The sequence below is a fragment of the Chrysemys picta genome, chromosome 2 (assembly GCF_011386835.1).
Source record: "Chrysemys picta bellii isolate R12L10 chromosome 2, ASM1138683v2, whole genome shotgun sequence".
Lineage (NCBI taxonomy): Eukaryota > Metazoa > Chordata > Testudines > Emydidae > Chrysemys > Chrysemys picta.
In genome coordinates this window covers 222,752,944-222,770,484 of record NC_088792.1, presented here as the reverse complement: position 1 = coordinate 222,770,484, position 17,541 = coordinate 222,752,944, and the positions used below count along the sequence as shown (strand labels likewise).

At 42.7% G+C, this 17,541-nt stretch overlaps 1 protein-coding gene across 4 annotated transcripts in view; it reads left to right on the top strand.

Annotated features, from left to right (window-relative positions):
* The first annotated feature begins 4,445 nt into the window (after nt 1-4,445).
* ATP6V1H (ATPase H+ transporting V1 subunit H) overlaps nt 4,446-17,541 on the top strand; it is a 78,872-nt gene continuing 65,776 nt past the window's right edge. For 2 of the 4 annotated variants that reach the window (XM_042857018.2, XM_005301207.4), the window contains exons 1-2: nt 4,446-5,782; nt 9,147-9,269. In XM_042857018.2, coding sequence (XP_042712952.2) covers nt 9,166-9,269 — 104 coding nt within the window. In that variant the 5' untranslated portion in view covers nt 4,446-5,782; nt 9,147-9,165. Of the gene's footprint in view, nt 6,066-9,146; nt 9,270-17,541 lie in introns of all 4 variants that reach the window. The other 2 variants (XM_065585554.1, XM_065585553.1) reach the window with 2 other exon arrangements.

Here is a 17,541-nt window from a genome sequence, read left to right as displayed (position 1 = left end):
CCTAATGTCCAACCTAGACCTCCCTTGCTGCAGTTTAAACCCATTGCTTCTTGTTCTATCCTTAGAGGCTAAGGTGAACAAGTTTTCTCCCTCCTCCTTATGACACCCTTTTAAATACCTGAAAACTGCTATCATGTCCCCTCTCAGTCTTCTCTTTTCCAAACTAAACAAACCCAATTCTTTCAGCCTTCCTTCATAGGTCATGTTCTCAAGACCTTTAATCATTCTTGTTGCTATTCTCTGGACCCTTTCCAATTTCTCCACATCTTTTTTGAAATGCGGTGCCCAGAACTGGACACAATACTCCAGCTGAGGCCTAACCAGAGCAGAGTAGAGCGGAAGAATGACTTCTCATGTCTTGCTCACAACACACCTGTTAATACATCCCAGAATCATGTTTGCTTTTTTTGCAACAGCATCACACTGTTGACTCATATTTAGCTTGTGGTCAACTATAACCCCTAGTTCCCTTTCTGCCGTACTCCTTCCTAGACAGTCTCTTGCCATTCTGTATGTGTGAAACTGATTTTTTCTTCCTAAGTGGAGCACTTTGCATTTGTCTTTGTTAAACTTCATCCTGTTTAACTCAGACCATTTCTCCAATTTGTCCAGATCATTTTGAATTATGACCCTGTCCTCCAAAGCAGTAGCAATCCCTCCCAGTTTGGTATCATCCGCAAACTTAATAAGCGTACTTTCTATGCCAATATCTAAGTCGTTGATGAAGCTATTGAACAGAGCCGGTCCCAAAACAGATCCCTGCGGAACCCCACTCATTATGCCTTTCCAGCAGGATTGAGAACCATTAATAACAACTCTCTGAGTACGGTTATCCAGCCAGTTATGCACCCACAGATGCACTGTTTAATGATATCATAGCAAGCTCAGAGAATTGATACACTGGAGGACTTGGCGGGGACGGGGTGGCGAAGAGGGAGAGAAGTACTCAAGAAGGGAGCATGGATCCAGGAGTGATAGATCAGAATCACCTAGCAGAGAGAGAGGGCAGAGGCACAGTCTGCTCCCAGGAGGAGCTAGCTGTGGGCAAGGCCCGGAATGAAAAACACACCAAGGCGGGAGCTCGGAGGGTGAACAGGATGGACAGAACTGCCGTGTTCTGTCCTACGTCCTGCCATGTTTGGAAAGTGAGGATTAAAGGTACATGTGGTGAGAAGAAACAGACTGGGTGTGTTTGTGAATAAGAAATTATAAAAACAGGCGAGGCTGTGCTGCTCATAGAGTAGCTGTAGTAGCATCCTGTGACAGTGTCTGGCTGTGTCTTTGTTCATTTTTCTCTTGCACTATATGGGTTTGTCAGCAACATCAGCCATTGGGTTGGGAGAGAGTAGAGCGTGCATACATGTAAAGCAGATGACAGACAATCAAAAAACACAACTATTATTAAGTGATGGTGAACAATAGCATATAACTGAAACCTGGTGGGATGATTTTTAAATTACTTTACCACAGCACAGTTATAACATATACTCAAGAGGCAGCTAGAGACTGCAATGGAGATGGGTGCCCCATTTTGCTAGGTGTTGTTCATAGACATATAAGAGAACAGGGAATTGGTGACAGATGACACTAAGCATCCCAGAAAGAACAGGAACCAACACAGGCTAGATCACGACACATCCCAGATTAAGGGGCAGTTTGGAGTCTCCTTGATTGAATTCCCTGGAACAAGAGGAGTGTCTCTCATACACAACATCCTTTGTGGGATGCACATTACTCCCATGCTGATCGGCTCCACAGGCTGGTGTGGAGGGAGTGACACCAGACAGTTGGGGCAGAGCAGTTTGTGAAAATAATCCATTTTAACCTTTTGGGTTGTAAAGACTGAATATTTTTTTCACCAGAAATGACTTTCATTTTGTGTCTTTCTATTCATTTTTCTAAATATTACATGACAGCCACCTCTGGGGCTAGAACCCAGGGTCATCAAAAACTAGACACTTGTCTCTGCAGCTTGAATTAAACAGACAGGCTCTGCAGCAGCTACAGACTCACCTTGTCTGTGGACTGGACACAGATGGGGACACAACACATGCAAGCCAGTGGGTTACAATTATATTTGAGTAAATGCTGGCAGAATTCCTAAAAGCGGTGGTTCTGAGAGCAGGTATATTTTACAGCACCTAAGTGCTGTGCCTTAAATTCAAACCAAAACAAAGATGGTTTTCAGCTCCTAGTGAGTGAGTGCAACAGAAGCTAGGGCAGAAGCCTTGGCATGAGGAAATGGATCCTACTTCTGGCTCTGCTACTTGCTTGCTGTGTGCCTTGGGAAAATCACATAACTCCTTCATGCCTCAGTTTTCCCATTTGTAAAATGGGGTTAGTGATACTTATCATCCTTTCTAAAGTGACTTGAGACTTAGGGGAGACAAAGCGAATATCTTTTATTACAGATGACTGTAGCCAGGAGCCCTCGCAGAAGCACTGAAGTACTGTGCTAAAGACCTGAGTCGAAGCAGGGATTACCATAAATTTCATGAGAAAGCAGGATACAAACACTTACAAAAGCACGAGACTAGATCTAAGTGGACCACTCAGTGCCAGAAACCAAAACCTACCTGCAAGTATGTTTTCCTAGCAACAGATTTCTATTCAGAATGAGCGGAGTCTTTTCCACTAGCAACCAGAACTGCGTAAACTATACATGGTTGCCCAACACAAACACTGTGAAAAGGGCCTTGAAACTTTTTATATGGCGGAAACATTCATATATGTAGCAATTTGCAAGAGCACGCAGATGTGTTAGTTAAATCTTGAAATGTGTTAATTAATCCACAGCATCAGATGAATGAATCTGTTGATATCTTTGTTCACATAGAAATAAGCATGCTGCCCACAGTGTGATGAAAATCCCATGGCACCAAGTCTCAGAGAGGGCTCACCTGAGTCGGGTTCATGGGGATCAGTCTGCAGGGCTAAAAATTGCAGTGTAGATGTTCAGGCTTGGTGCAAGGGGACAGGGTCTCAGAGTCCAGGTGCCAGCCTGAGCCTGAATACTGCCATTTTATAGCATGCGTGTGAGCCCGAGTCAGCTGACCCAGGCCAGCTATGGCCGTACTATGGGTCTTTAATCGCAATGTAGACATATCCACAAAGATATTGTTATGAGCTAGGTGAAACCTCATTATAGGTTGAATTAAAACCCATTTCAGATTGATAGGTATGAACTCACCTTTCCATTAGCATTAGTGTAAGCATAAGCCCCCACCTAAAACAAAAGGTGTGTGTATGAGAGAGGGAGAGAGAATGAACTGAGATGGGACAAGAAGGGAGAGCCATGCTTCCATGCTGATGACCCTCATTAAAAAAAAGTGTTAATTAAATTTGTGACTGAACTCCCTAGGGGAAAATTGTATGTCTCCTGCTCCGTGGTTTTAACTGCATTCTGCCATATATTTCGTGTTTCGGCAGTCTCGGATGATGACCTAGCATATGTTGTTCGATTTAAGAACACTTTCACTGCAGATTTGACAAAACACAAAGATGGTACCGTTATGAGATTTCTAAAGATAGTTACAGCACTCAACCGAAGGTTTAAGAATCTGAAGTGTCTTCCAAAATCTGAGAGGGATGAGATGTGGAGCATGCTTTCAGAAGTCTTAAAAGAGCAACACTCTGATGCAGAGACTACAGAACCTGAACCACCAAAAAAGAAAATCAACCTTCTCTTGGTGGCATCTGACTCAGATGATGAAAATGAATGTGCATCGATCTGCACTGCTTTGGATCGTTATCGAGCAGAACCCATCATCAGCATGGAAGCATGTCCTTTGGAATGGTGGTCAAAGCATGAAGGGGCATAGAAATGTTTAGCATATTTGGCACTTAAATACCTTGCAACGCTAGCTACAACAGTGCTGTGCGAACGCCTTTTTTCACTTTCAGGTGATATTGTGACTAAGAAGCGGGCAGCATTATCTCCCGTAAATGTAAACAAACTTGTTTGTCTTAGCGATTAGCTGAACAAGAAGAAGGACTGAGTGGACTTGTAGGGTGTAAAGTTTTACATTGTTTTGTTTTTGAGTGCAGTTATGTAAAAAAAAAAAATTAATTCTACATTTGTAAGTTGCACTTTCTCCATAAAGAGATTGCACTACAGTACTTGTATAAGGTGAATTGAAAAATACTATTTATTTTATTTATCTTTTTTACAGTACACATATTTGTAATAAAAATAATAATATAAAGTAAGCACTGTACACATTGTAATCTGTGTTGTAATTGAAAGCAATGTTTGAAAATGTAGAAAACATTTAAAAATATTTATAAAAACTTAAAATTGGTATTCTATTATTGTTTAACAGTGTGATTAAAACTGCAATTAATCGTGCCTAATTTTTTTAATCTAGTTAATTTGTTTTGCATTAGTTGCTTCAGTTAACTGCAATTAATTGAGAGCTCTAGTATAAACACTGAGGTAGTCATTCAGCTGGAGACAGAAGGAGAGAGAAAGCACAGGTGGCTCACTCTACTGCCTGGTGGTTAGAACACTCAGCTGGGAGGTGAGCAACCCAGGATGCAGTTCTCTGGCTTCAATAACACAAGGAAAATAGAGAAAATACAACTTAATTAATTTTGCAGATGAAACCTTAACTTTTGGAATTTCCCTAGCTTTAAATATTCCATTTCTCATTTAAAAACAATTTTTTTTCTAAAAAAAGGAAGTTAGCTTTCAGTTAAATCACTTGAAACCCCCGTGGCTACTTTGACAGATGTGAGACCTTGGAAGTGTTGAATCTTCAAAAGACTGTTATACTGAGGTGCGCCAGATGCTATGGACACAGAGATTATTCAAAAACGTGTGTATATTTAAACATTATACGTATCTGCGTGAACCAGGGATTGTATTCTGGCTCCATGGTGGAGGTTTTCTGAACTTCATCCAGGAATTTAAATCAGTGAGGGGTAATTACTGCAAATCCTGGGAATAATAAATAACTCAAGGGAAGTCTCTCCCCTTGTGGAGAACTATATATACTGCTTCAGATGGGGTTCAGGATGCCCAGTTGACAAAGAAAAGGCTTTTGGTACAAAGTCTCAGGCTGAATGACTCAGAGGTCCTCATTTTGACCCTAAAACTAACATGAAACTGTAACTGAGAGAAGTCAAAACCCTGCTGGAAGGGTTTGAAGGACTGGAACCTGCTAGGGTCTCCATGTGGAAGATGGGTGGCAGCTGGCAAGCTCAGTTTGCATGTAGATGTTTTCTCTGTAATGCTTTTGCCCTAAACTAACTGTATTGGGCTGCGTCATTATTCCTGACAGAGTGAGCAGCAGGTGCTGCACTAAGGGCAGAGCGACTGGGATGATCACAGTGAATTGCAAAGGGGCTGTAACCCCCAGTCTGGAGGGAGAGGGACGCAGGTCCCTGCCTATGGCCAGGTGCTGGCTGGAGGCCTAAGACCCATGGAAGCTCCCTTGAGCAGGCACTGGTTAGCCTAGTGGCTTCTGGCTCTATCCAGAGCACACTTGGCTCTGCCAGCCGCAGCCAGGTCGGCTTGGAACGTGTTTCAAAGAAGGACTCGGCCAGCTCGAGCAGTAACCCCAGCAACCGAGGCAACCCCGCCCTCGTCCTCAGCGTGCGCGTTGTGACTGCGCGAACTGGGCCTTCCCGGCTGCCGTCGGGCTGTGCAGTCAGGTGGGTGCTGTCACATGACCGCCCCCGCTGTCTCAGCCGTGTTCCTCAGCTGCCCTGGAGCTGCGGAGCCCGGGAGCTCAGCGCCGCTGCCGGAGACGCTCAGCGGGCCCGGCCACAGACTGAGGGGGTAAGAGCGGCTCCCCACCCCGCCCCGGGACTGAGTCTCCCTGCCCCGCTTGGAGGTGGCGGCGGGGGCTTTGCTCCCCCTCCCCCTGCCCCTCCCTGGGTGCGAGCGGGGAGAACAACGGAGCGGGCTCGGCCGCTGCCTCAGCGCCCCCGGGCTGCCGCGGTGCTGGGAGCCCGGAGCAGGCTGGGGCAGAGCTCGGGGTGGCGCCCCCCGCAAGCATCTCCCTGCCCCGGCGTTGAGGTCGCTGCCTTGCTCGGAGGGCTCTCTGCTGCGCAGCTGCTCGGTGAGAAGGGTAATGGGCTCAGGCTCTCGCCGAGGCCTCCTCTGAAGCTGCTTTACTTAGACACCCCTTAGCAGTGCGTGGAGCGGCAGGGCCCCTCCTAAGGTTTTGTGGGCAGCCTGGGTACATCAGTGCTGGGATCCTGCAGTGTGACTGCTGCACCCGTCTGTAACACCAGCGCAGTCTGCTGGGCTCTGCAGGCTGCTTGTGTACAGCAAAGTGCTGCACCCTCATTCAGTTCTCTCTTGGCCTGCTCCTGCTTGCCTCTAACTTCCCCATTCTTGAGCTCCCTAAACCCTCTCTTCCAGTCCCCACTAATCGGATAAGCATTTAAAATGAACCCGGCTACTTCCTCTTAAGAATTAGGTCATAGAGCCCTTTAAGGGGCACAACGAACATGCTGGTGTGTTCACAGTAAAGCTCCCAAAAGTGCAATGTTGAAGGGTGTATTTATTTTCTCTTCCTCCATGAAATAATAATGGGAAGTAAAGTTGCTTTTTTATTCAATAATAGAAGCGAGGGGTTGTATGGGGGAGTAGAAATGGAGAAGAGAGATTCTGCTTCTTTGTGGTGGCGGTCAAAGACCTCCAGGCTGGTTGGGTGAGGTAGTTCTAGTTTAGGGTGTGTGGAGTTCCTGCTCCTGCCAGGCTTCAACCTGCTGCAAACACATTCCTTGTTGTGAAATCAGTCCGATGGAGATTAGGCCATAAAGGAAAGAGAAAGGTTTGTGAAGGTCGCTGTCTGTGATATTGAGACTTAGTGTTACTGTTATTGCCAAAGGGTAAATATTTATATAGCATGATATGCCAGTGAAGACTTCTGATTTTTGGATAGTTCTTGAGAAGCAAGACTTGATGTCCCTAGGGGAATGACTAGCTGTAAGACAAATTACTACATTAAATGAGGCCTAAATTATGTGATACATGCTGAATAGGACATCTGTGCCTTTTCTAATTGAGAGCTCCTGGGTACAAGTCATACCGCTTTCAAGTTACTTTTAGGGCTACTTCTGGAGTTGCAAAAATGCAGTTCTTTGAAGCAGTCTTTATTCAAATAACTTCCTAAGTTTTAAAACGTCTCAGATATGTTTGGGAAACATTTCTTTAAAGCTGGAGCAACTTCATTATTGATGCAGCCAGACTCTGATATGGGGAGCAGAACACAAAGGAATACATAACAGTGGGATGGGATAAGTTCAGTCTGACCTGTTTTTATTTTCCTTTTTTTCCTCTTAGAGAATTTTTTCATGCATGGCTTTCATTGTGTCTAAATGAAACAGTGAGAAACGTTGTGTCACTTCACGAACTCTTCTCATTTTCTGTTGCGGAGTAAATGCGGGAGCTTGGCTCTTCTGGGCTCTTCTTATTGCAAATGCTGCTTAGTTTATTTTGCTATAATTTTTTCCATGCCTATGATTATCTTAATATTGCATACCCTATGGTTAATTGTTTACTGTTCCTGACTGACCTTTCTGACCTGTTGGTGTTACCCACCTTGAAAAGCTTACTGAACATTTACTAACCCAATGACTTTGTGTACTCACATAAGTGAAAAATACCTGTGCTGCTTTGCCTCTAAGGCAACTCTTCCTGCAATATAAAGGATTACAACAGTTTTGTACTGCGTTTAAATTCGGTTTACAATCTTTTTAATTAACATACTCTGTTTTGCCTTCTTTTGTTTTCTGGCTTCACTCCGTTTTTGTTTCTGTCCTAAAATAGACCGTGATGTTTCTGTTTTACTTGTGTTGCCATTAATGTCTGTTTCCTCTCCATCTTCCTTTCTCCATGCACTTCTGTCCCTTTTATCTCTTTGCATTGTTGCTTTTTTAAACTTTCTTCCTTAGATACTCTCTCTACGTACATCCTCACCACAGTCTCTAACCTGCTGTGAAGGCTGATGGAAATCTCTACTGCTCTAATATTCCCTCAGTTTTCTGGCTGCTGTGGAGGTGGTGCGACATGTGTCTGCTACACTCCGACATCCTCACTCTCCAGTGAATAGCTCAAGTATTGACCTTGACTAATCAACAGCAAAATAAGATGACCTGACTTTGATTCTTGTCAGTTTAACTTCTGCTTATGTACACTTTTCATTATCAATAGTTTTCACTATGCTACAGATTAGGAAAATGGAGCAGCTAGCACTGGAGATGCCTGTACACTCACTGCATCAGTGAACACTGTGTTCACATTGGGAAGGTCATCCTAACCATAAGACCAGAAACTTTTTTTTTAAATATAGAAAAGGAAATATTAAATTGTTCATAAATGTCCTTTTTGCCACAGGCAAGTGGATATTTTTCAAGCCCTGCAGATCTCCAAGGCTGAGGCTTGGTATGAAGAAATTTTCAGCTTTTTAAAGGAAGAGTTGAAGACTTTTGTCAAATACAATTTGTTTGAAAGTAACTCGTATATAGGTTTGTTTTCCCACTGTTTATGCTTTTGTAAGTCTTTCAAGTGCTGTCTTTGATGTGACTGTCAGAATTGAGGTCTATGCATCTCCAAACATCATCCCTTTATCAACAACCAAAGCTTACACCCATGAAGAGTTTATATTCTTATTTAGCTAAAGAACTACTTAAAAGAGGTAGTAAAAAATGCTTTAGCCTCTGACAATTATCCTCCATTGTGAATGGGTTTTGGAGAAAATTTCTATGCAACATAAACAGCAGACAATCAATTAATATTTAAATTAGTTTTAGTATATACCTTATCCCATGAAATATTTTCACATCATTGCACGAGCACAAAGTTTTTTCATTGTAACTTAAAATTAATGGAAGAGGAAGATGTATGATTTAAAAGTACAGGCCAAAATTTTCAAAAGCAACCTGTGGTTTCCTAGGCTTTTTTTTTTTTTGGGTGGGGGGAGGGGGATGCCAGACTTGAGATTCCATAAAGAGGCCTTATTTTTAGAAAATACGTGGTGCCCACACTGTGAAAACTATTTCCTTTAAGGTGTCCCAAATTGGACACCTAAAATCATTTTAAAAACTGCTGGAAATCTTGGGCACATAGTCTGTCTGTGTTCCTAATTTATTGTACTTGTCTCAGATCTGACTCATAATGTATTTCTGAACAGATTTTAAATCGGGATTAAAATGGATATCAGAGGTGCTGTGGATGCTGCTGTCCCAACAAACATAATTGCTGCCAAAGCTGCTGAAGTTCGGGCAAACAAAGTAAACTGGCAGTCATATCTCCAGTAAGTATAAACTGACCGTGAATCATTGACAGCTGCATTTTCTACTAGCTTGTGGATTCTTGTGAATATCCATTATGACGTGTAACATGAGAAGTGTCATTCTATCATGACACTATGAAAGTGGAAAAAACCTACAGTGAATGGAAATAGCTGGGATAATTTCCTATGGACTTATTTCAAGAAAAGGAACTTTGTTTTTTGAATTCAATACAGTGGTCCTCAGAAACATTGTTTTGAAGACAAGTTTACTAAAATTGATTACATTCCACCTACCATTGGAACAGTGTTTCCTCCCAAAAAGCATGGCCCAATAGGAAAAGCACAGGACTGAGGCCAGGTTTACATGAGGAGTGCTTTGCCAGTATAGGTGTACTGTACTTGCAAATCACTCCGATTGTGTATGCAGCTTATACTGACAAAACTGTAGTTTTGTTGGCATGGCTTAGTCCAACCCTTGAACCCCCCTGAACAAATTTGCTATACTAGCAATAGCGGAGTTTTGCCTGTACAGTAACTCCTCACTTAACGTCCCAGTTATCCTTGTTTCATTGTTACATCTCTGATCTAGTAGAGAACATGTTCGCTTAACGATGCGCAATGCTCCCTTATAATGTTTTTTGGCAGCCGTCTGCTTTGTCCACTGCTTGCAGGAAGAGCAGCCCGTTGGAGCTAGCTGGTGGGGGCTTGGAACCAGGTTGGGCTGGCACCCCTCCCCCCCACCCCCCATCAGCTCCCTGTGTGGCAGCTGCCCAGCAGGCTATCAATTGTCAGGCAGTTCAGGTGTTCCTCCCCCCACCATCATGTGCTGCTCCTGCAATCTGCTTTGGAGCTGCTCCCGGGAGCCTCCTGCTTGCTGTGCAGGGGGAGGGAGGGAAGAGGGGTGCTGATGTCAGGGTGTCCCCTTTCCTCCGCTCCTGTACCCTATCTCTGCAGAGCTGGGGGGTGCACACAACAGAGCTCAGGACAGAGGGAGCTGGAGGAGCTTGCTGGCAGCAACTGCGGTCTCAACTTGCTGATCTACTTAAAAAGGCAGTGTACTTAAAGTGGGGTCAGCTTACTTAAAGGGGCAATGTGCATCTCTCTCACTCACACATGGGATGTGTATGTCACTCACTCACACACACGGGGTGCGTCTCTGTCTCACGCACACACACACACCTCCCCCCTCCCCACCCGCCACTTTGGAAACTGGAGGGAGTGATGCGCTTGAGTGGGTTCATCATCACGTTCAGTTTCCGCAGGGAATGTTCGCAGCCACTGCCATGCGTATATTGTGTCTCCTCCCTCCATTGGTGCTGCCTTGTAGAATGTGAAGTTACACTAACAACAATGTGCTCACCATTGAGGGCTCAGCTGAGTGTTAGTTCATCATTTAGCAGCAAAGCATTCCCTGGGAAATAGCCCACCCTCTTGCACCCTGTGACTCCACCACCTCAACCAAGCTTCACAATCATCATTGCTGTGTACAGTATTAAATTGTTTGTTTAAAACTTACGTCTTTTGTCTGGTGAAAATTTTTTCCCTGGAACCTAACTCTCCCCTCTGCCCCATTTACATTAATTCTTGTGGGGAAATCGGATTTGCTTAACATCATTTCGCTTAAAGTAGCATTTTTCAGGAACATAACTACAACATTTAGTGAGGAGTTGCTGTATAATAGCATTGAGATTGAGGTTTTTTGCCAGTTTGTGTGGTGTCCCCAGGGGGCCATGCTGAAGTTGCTTAATTAGGGCAAACTGTAAAGCATGGGGCAGGCAATCCCCAAAACTGCAAGTTATTCTAATACTTAGATTCACCAAGCCAGCAACAAAACAGCTTCTACAATACCTTACTGGTTACCCAGAAGCCAGAAATACAGTTCCCTTAAAGGAACCCAGCCTTGAGCACCCACCCAGACAGCCAAATCAAATATGATAAGGATTACTGAAAATCTTGTTCATCATATAAAAAGTTCTACCAATCCCAAAGGATCGGACACATTACCCACCGGGTTAATGAATATCTTAGATCTTACCCAAATACATGCTTACAGCCAATTCTTATTAACTAAGCTAAAATTTATTAGAAAAAGAAGAGAGAGAGTATTGATTAAAAAATCATTATACGTACAGATATGAGTAGAGTTCTTAGGTCAGTTTCATAGTAGAGATGGTGAGCTTTAGAGTTGTAAAGAGTCCTTTCCAGAATCAGTTTTAGGTTATAGTTAAGGCTACGATTTAGTCCTGGAGGTTGTGGAAGTCACGGAATCTGTGACTTCCAGCGACCTCTGTGACTTCAGCCTGCAGTGGTCAGCAGCTGCAGGGTCCCCCACCACCTGCAAGGGCAGGGAGCTGCAGGGTACCCCTGCTGCCTCTGGTGGGGACCCCATGCAGCTCCTGGTTGCCATGGGCTGAAGTCATGGAGGTTGCGGGAACCCCTGCAGCTCCCAGCCCATAGACCAGGCCTTAATGTCTAATTAATCTAATTGAAGTGGGAGTGTGAACACTTCATCTCTCTATGCCTGAGGGTTTGTCTACCTGGGAAAGTAGTGAATTTAAACTGGTATAGTTATACTGGTATAACTGCTTGTGTGGACACTTTTACTATGGAATAAGAATGGGTTTGTTAGGTTTAGCTTGCGTTGCTTTGGAAGGGGTGTAAGCTAAACTGAACAAAGCCACTCTTATTTCATAAGAAGTGTCCGAGCAGGCTTAACTATCCTAGAATTCTTCACACAAAAAAAGTAAAAAATTGTGACCAGATGCTTAACACAATTAATATTAACAAGAAGGAAGGAACACAAGCCAGAACAGGTTAAAGAATATTTAGATAATATAGATGTATTTAAGTTGGCAAGGCCTGGCAAAATTCACCCTTGAGTGCTTAGGGATTTAGCTGACGTGATGTTGGAACCGTTAGCAATTGTCTTTGAGAATTCATAGAGGATGGGTGAGGTCCCAGAGGACTGAAGAAGGGCAAACATAGTATCTATCTTTAAAAAGAGGACCCAGGGAATTATAGACCAGTCAGACAAACTTTGATACATGAGAAGATACTGGAACAAATTATTGAACAATCAATTTGAAAACAACTAGAGGATAAGAGGGTGATAAGCAATAGCCAAATCCATGCCAAACCAACTTAATTTTGTTCTTTGACAGGGTTACTGCAGTGGATGGGGGGGAAGCAGTGTACGTGATTTATCTTGATTTTTTAGTAAAGCTTTTGACAGTCTTCCACGTGATAGTCTTATAAATAAACTAGGGAAATGTGGTCTAGCTGAAATTACTATAAGGTGGGTGCATAATTGGTTGAAAAACCTGACCTAAAAAGTACTTTTCAATGGTTCACTGTCAAATTGGGAGAGTGTATATAGTGGAGTTCTGCAGGGGTCTGTTTTGGGTCCAATACAATTCAATATTTTCATTAAAGACTTTGATAATGCTTATAAAATTTGCGGGTGACACTTAGCTGGGAATGCTTGCAAGCACTTTGGAGAACATGGTTAGAATTAAGAAGAACCTTACGAGTGGGAGAACTGGTCTGAAATTCAGTAAAGACAAGTGCAAAGTATTGCAGTTAGGAAGGAAAAGGTCAAATGCACAATTGCAAAATGGGGACTAATTGGCTAGGCGATAGTACAGCAGAAAATGATCTGGGAGTTGTAGTGGATCACAAAATGAATACAAACTAACAGTGTGATGCAGTTGCAAAACAAGCTAATATCGTTCTGGGGTATATTAACTTGAGTGGTGTTTGTTAGATACAGGAGTTAATTGTTCCACTCTACTTGGCACTGGTGAGGCCCCCACTGGAGTCCAGTGGTGCGCACCACACTTTAGGAAAGATGTGGGCAAACTGAGGAGAACCCAGAGTAGAGAAGCAAAAAAGAGGTCAGGTTTTCTAAACCTTCTATATGAGGAAAAGTTGAACAATTTAGGCATGCTTAGTCTTGAGAAAAGAAAGCTGAGGGTTGACCTAATAATAGTCTTCAAAAGGGCTGGTATAGTGAGGACAGTGATGAAATATTCTCCATGTCCATTGAAGCTAGGACAAGAAGTAATCAACTTAATCTGTACAAGAGAGATTTAAGCTAGATGCTAGGAAAACCTTTCTAACTATAAGGCTACTAAGCTCTGGAATAGGCTTCCACGAGAGGTGGAGGGATCCCTGTCATTGGAGGTTTTTAGGAACAGGTTAGACAAACGCATGCCAGCAAAGGTCTAGGTATGATTGGTACTGTGTCAGCATTAGTGGGGATGGGACTATGTCCACGAGGTCCCTTCCATCTCTAAGTTTCTATGATGCTAGAACGATGGGAGACCATCATGAGAAGATGGCAGAAAGGTGGTATGGTCCCTTTATTGAGAGAGTATGCCTGCCTTTTGTTCTCAAGATGCTGAACCTTGTTATCCTTGGCAGCTCCTGGAGGAATGAAAATTTGTGACTTTTCCTGATGTGTATGGCCCTTGCCATAGTTAGTCCATGCCTCCGCTATTTCCATATTAGATTACTTCAACATGTTCAGTCAAGATGGAGCTATACTTTTGGACCATTTGGGAATGTTTGCTAGCGCAGAATGCAACTGCCCATTTACTTAGTGATGTTTCTAGAATGAAGCATAGTGCACTAGTGCTTGGTCGACAACACGTGTTGGGGACTGTACTGCGCTTAGAACAGTGGGGTCCTGGTTCATGACTGGGGCTCCTGTGTGCTATGATAATACAGATAACATTTGCATTTGATTTATTTTTTGATGCAGTTCAAAGTGGTGATTGACCTATGTGGGTTGATCCTGATTATTTTAGAGAGCGCCTCTTTCATGCTCCATTCTGAGAGTTAAGATTATCTGAGATGCTGTGCTGACAGTCCATAGATAAAACTGTTAGCACATTTCATGTGCCCTCAAAAATGGAGGCCTGTCTCAAATCAGGTCTTCTGGTTTTGGCCCTAGATTGGATAAGATTTTATGTTCAGTTTTCTCGAGGTGCCATTTTATTTATTTGTGGTTTTATAAGTGGTATATATGCTGTTAGTTATATTTTATGAGCTGTTTTAAAATTACATTAAATCAGTGGTTTTAAAGCACACAGGAGAGGTGTCTTCCAAAGTTCACCTCTGCCCATTCTGCACTGCTGGAGTAAAGTTGCTTGCTCACAGTTGCTCAAATTCTAGTATATGCCAGTATCTAGGTCCTGAGTTCTCTAGTACAGGGTCAGTTTAGTCTAAGTCTAACTAGTGTATTGTTTATCCTGCCTCTGAATGTTATGCATGTAAACAAAAAGTAAAATTACACAAAACATGTAGCTGTGTTTACTGGCAGTGTTTGATTTCAGAGTGTGTAGCATGTCTGCAAGAACTTAAAATATTTAGGTAGTATCATTATAACTGAAAATATTTTCTGCATTTGTCATTGACTATATTGTCAGTTTTGCAAATTAATTGAACTGAGAATTCATTATTTTAATACCGAAACATCCGTTTACCTAGTTTTGGGTGTAATTCTAACTAGGGTCAATAGTCTTAACAAAACAAAAAAACTAACAGCCTTTGTGTAGTAGTTTACACTTAATTTTGTGTATAGACTGTAGAAAACATTGTCTTCATGCTGCTGCACTGTAAAATCAGAATATTTCACTTGAGGGAAGCCAGGTTTCCCTTTCCTGAAGGAGACTTTCAAAAACGGTAAAATAGTCTTCTACTGCAGGGGTTCTCAAACGTCATTGCACCCCCCTCCCCCTTCTGACAACAAAAATTACAACATGACCCCAGAAGGGGGGGGGGGGGGGGGGAAGAGGGGGACTGAAGCTTGAGCCCGCCTGAGACTCACTGCCCTGGGTGGGAGGGCCAAAGCCCGAGCCCTACCACTGTGGGTGGGTGTGTGTGTGTGTGGGGGAAGCTGTAGCTCAAGGGCTTCAGCCCCAGGAGGGGGGTCTGTAACCTGAGCCCTGCTGCCCAGGGCTGAAGCCCTCGGGCTTCGGCTTCAGCTCCAGCTCCAGGCAGTGAGGCTCGGGCTTCAACCCCGGGCCCCTGCAAGTCTAAGCCAGCCCTGGCGACCCCACTAAAATGGGGTCGTGACCCAATTTGCGGTCTCAACCCACAGTTTGAGAACTGCTGCTCTATTGGAACCAGTAGATACCCTTCTCAGAATCCATGCTCTTGCATTTAGAAAACTACAGTACTATACTGTAGGATGCAAACATATAAGAACACTTGATGTTTGAGTGAGTTGTGTGTTGCATAATAGTTCACACTTTGCCTTCCGAGGATCGCCAAGTGTTTTAAAAAGGGGTATTTACATTCTTGGTGGTTGTGGATTTCATTTGTAAAGAGATACTGTCAGCTTTAATTTTTTGAAATTGACTAAAATCAAATCGTATGTCAATGTTTTTATAATTTCTTGCCTTTAAAACATTTTTAGAGATTTTTTTTTCTGCTTGGTGCAGTTTGTGCTGGTACAATTGCACAGAAGCCATTCCCTCTATATAAACTTGAATATGATTATTAAACCAGTCAAGCAATCAGATAATATAAGTGTCCCCTAATACTGTCATAAAGCATCACATGCCAAGGGCACTTGGGTAAAAATTTTGCATCTTGACATGCTGATAAAGTGAGTATGGGGTGGTACCAATAGTAATTAATAGAAGTGTCTAATATTCTGTTTAAAACAGAAAGCCAGTTTCACTTTGCTGTGTCATGTGAACAAAACAGGAACTACAGTTATCATGAGGAATGCATGATGGAAAAACCAAACTAATCACAAGTGTCTGTATCAACTACTCTGACAAAGAGCTTTTTATAAATGCTCTCTTACAAACACTTGTTGCTTAAGAATTATATAGAACAATAACCAACATCATCTGCCTTCTTCAGTCCTATAATAGCAGTTACTAATGCCTGCCTCATATCCAGGGTGCGAATGAAGTATTGACTTTATTTTGACTTTAAAAAAAAAAAAGTAATTTGTTCCATGGGATAAGTGGCAGAGTTGTAGTACGATTAATGGGCAGCAGTGTGAGTGGCTCATACTTAAAGGGAACATAACATTAGTCTGTAACATCACATGGGAAAACTATTTAACAATCAAATGACTTACCAATGTAAAGCTTTACAGGTGCATCAGATAATCACAATGGTCTTTTGGCCTTAGAATTGAGAATCTCATAGACTCATAGACTTTAAGGTCAGAAGGGACCATTATGATCATCTGGTCTGACCCCCTGCATGCTGCAGGCCACAAAACCGTCCCTACCCTTCCCTTGACTCTGCTGATGAAGTCCCCAAATCCTGTGTCTTGGTGACTTCAATTGGCAGAGAACCCTCCTGCTAGCCATCCCTGCCCCATGCTGCGGAGGAAGGCGAAAAACCTCCAGGGCCTCAGCCAATCTACCCTGGAGGAAAATTCCTTCCCGACCCCAAATATGGCGATCAGTAAGACCCCGAGCATGTAGGGAAGAGTCTCCAGCCTGACCCTTGTTAGCCATTATATTATTTACCTGCTATTGCTCGGTATTCCTCAGCTAATATGTTTTACCATTAAACCATTCCCTCCATAAACTTATCTAATTTAATCTTAAAACCAGACAATCTATCAATTTATCTGAATCTATCTGGTGAAACTATTTCCTTTTTGAGTGTGAAGAATTTGACTTGCTGTCTAGCACTAGAAAAGGTACACGGTGACTTGGCATATGTGAGATCTGGCACTTCTTGAACAAAATGCACTCTAGCTCATTGTGCTGCATTCTTGGTTGCAGGACAATGCTTTATTGACTGTGTCTTAGTAACAGTACAATTGAATAATTTTGCGGGGGGGTAAAAAGAGTGTTATGAAATGGGGAGACTGTGGTTACCTTAAACCTTTAATTGTAAAGAATTGGTAAACCTCAGCATATTAATAATGGGGAAAAATCTTGACCACTGGCACCAAAGGGGAGGATTGGGTTTTTCTTCCATGGTTGTATGGCTTTTACATTGGTATTCATGAGACTCCTTGGGGTTATTAGATAAGTAGTCATTTTAATTTTAAAATGAAGTGATTGGGAGGTGGCATTTTTGACATTGGTAAGGCATTATTCAGATTCCCAAAGTCTCTGATGAAATATTAATGAATTGTTTACTAAACTGTCAAACTTCTTTTATACAACTCTGTGCTACAAATGTCTGCTCAGACTGGCACTTATAAATAAACAAATATTAAACCTCAATTCTTCCTTTTTTCCAGGGAATGTCTTCCTTTGCCTTTGATTTCCTTGAGCTTTAATGTTAGATCAAAGTAGAGAGCTTTATT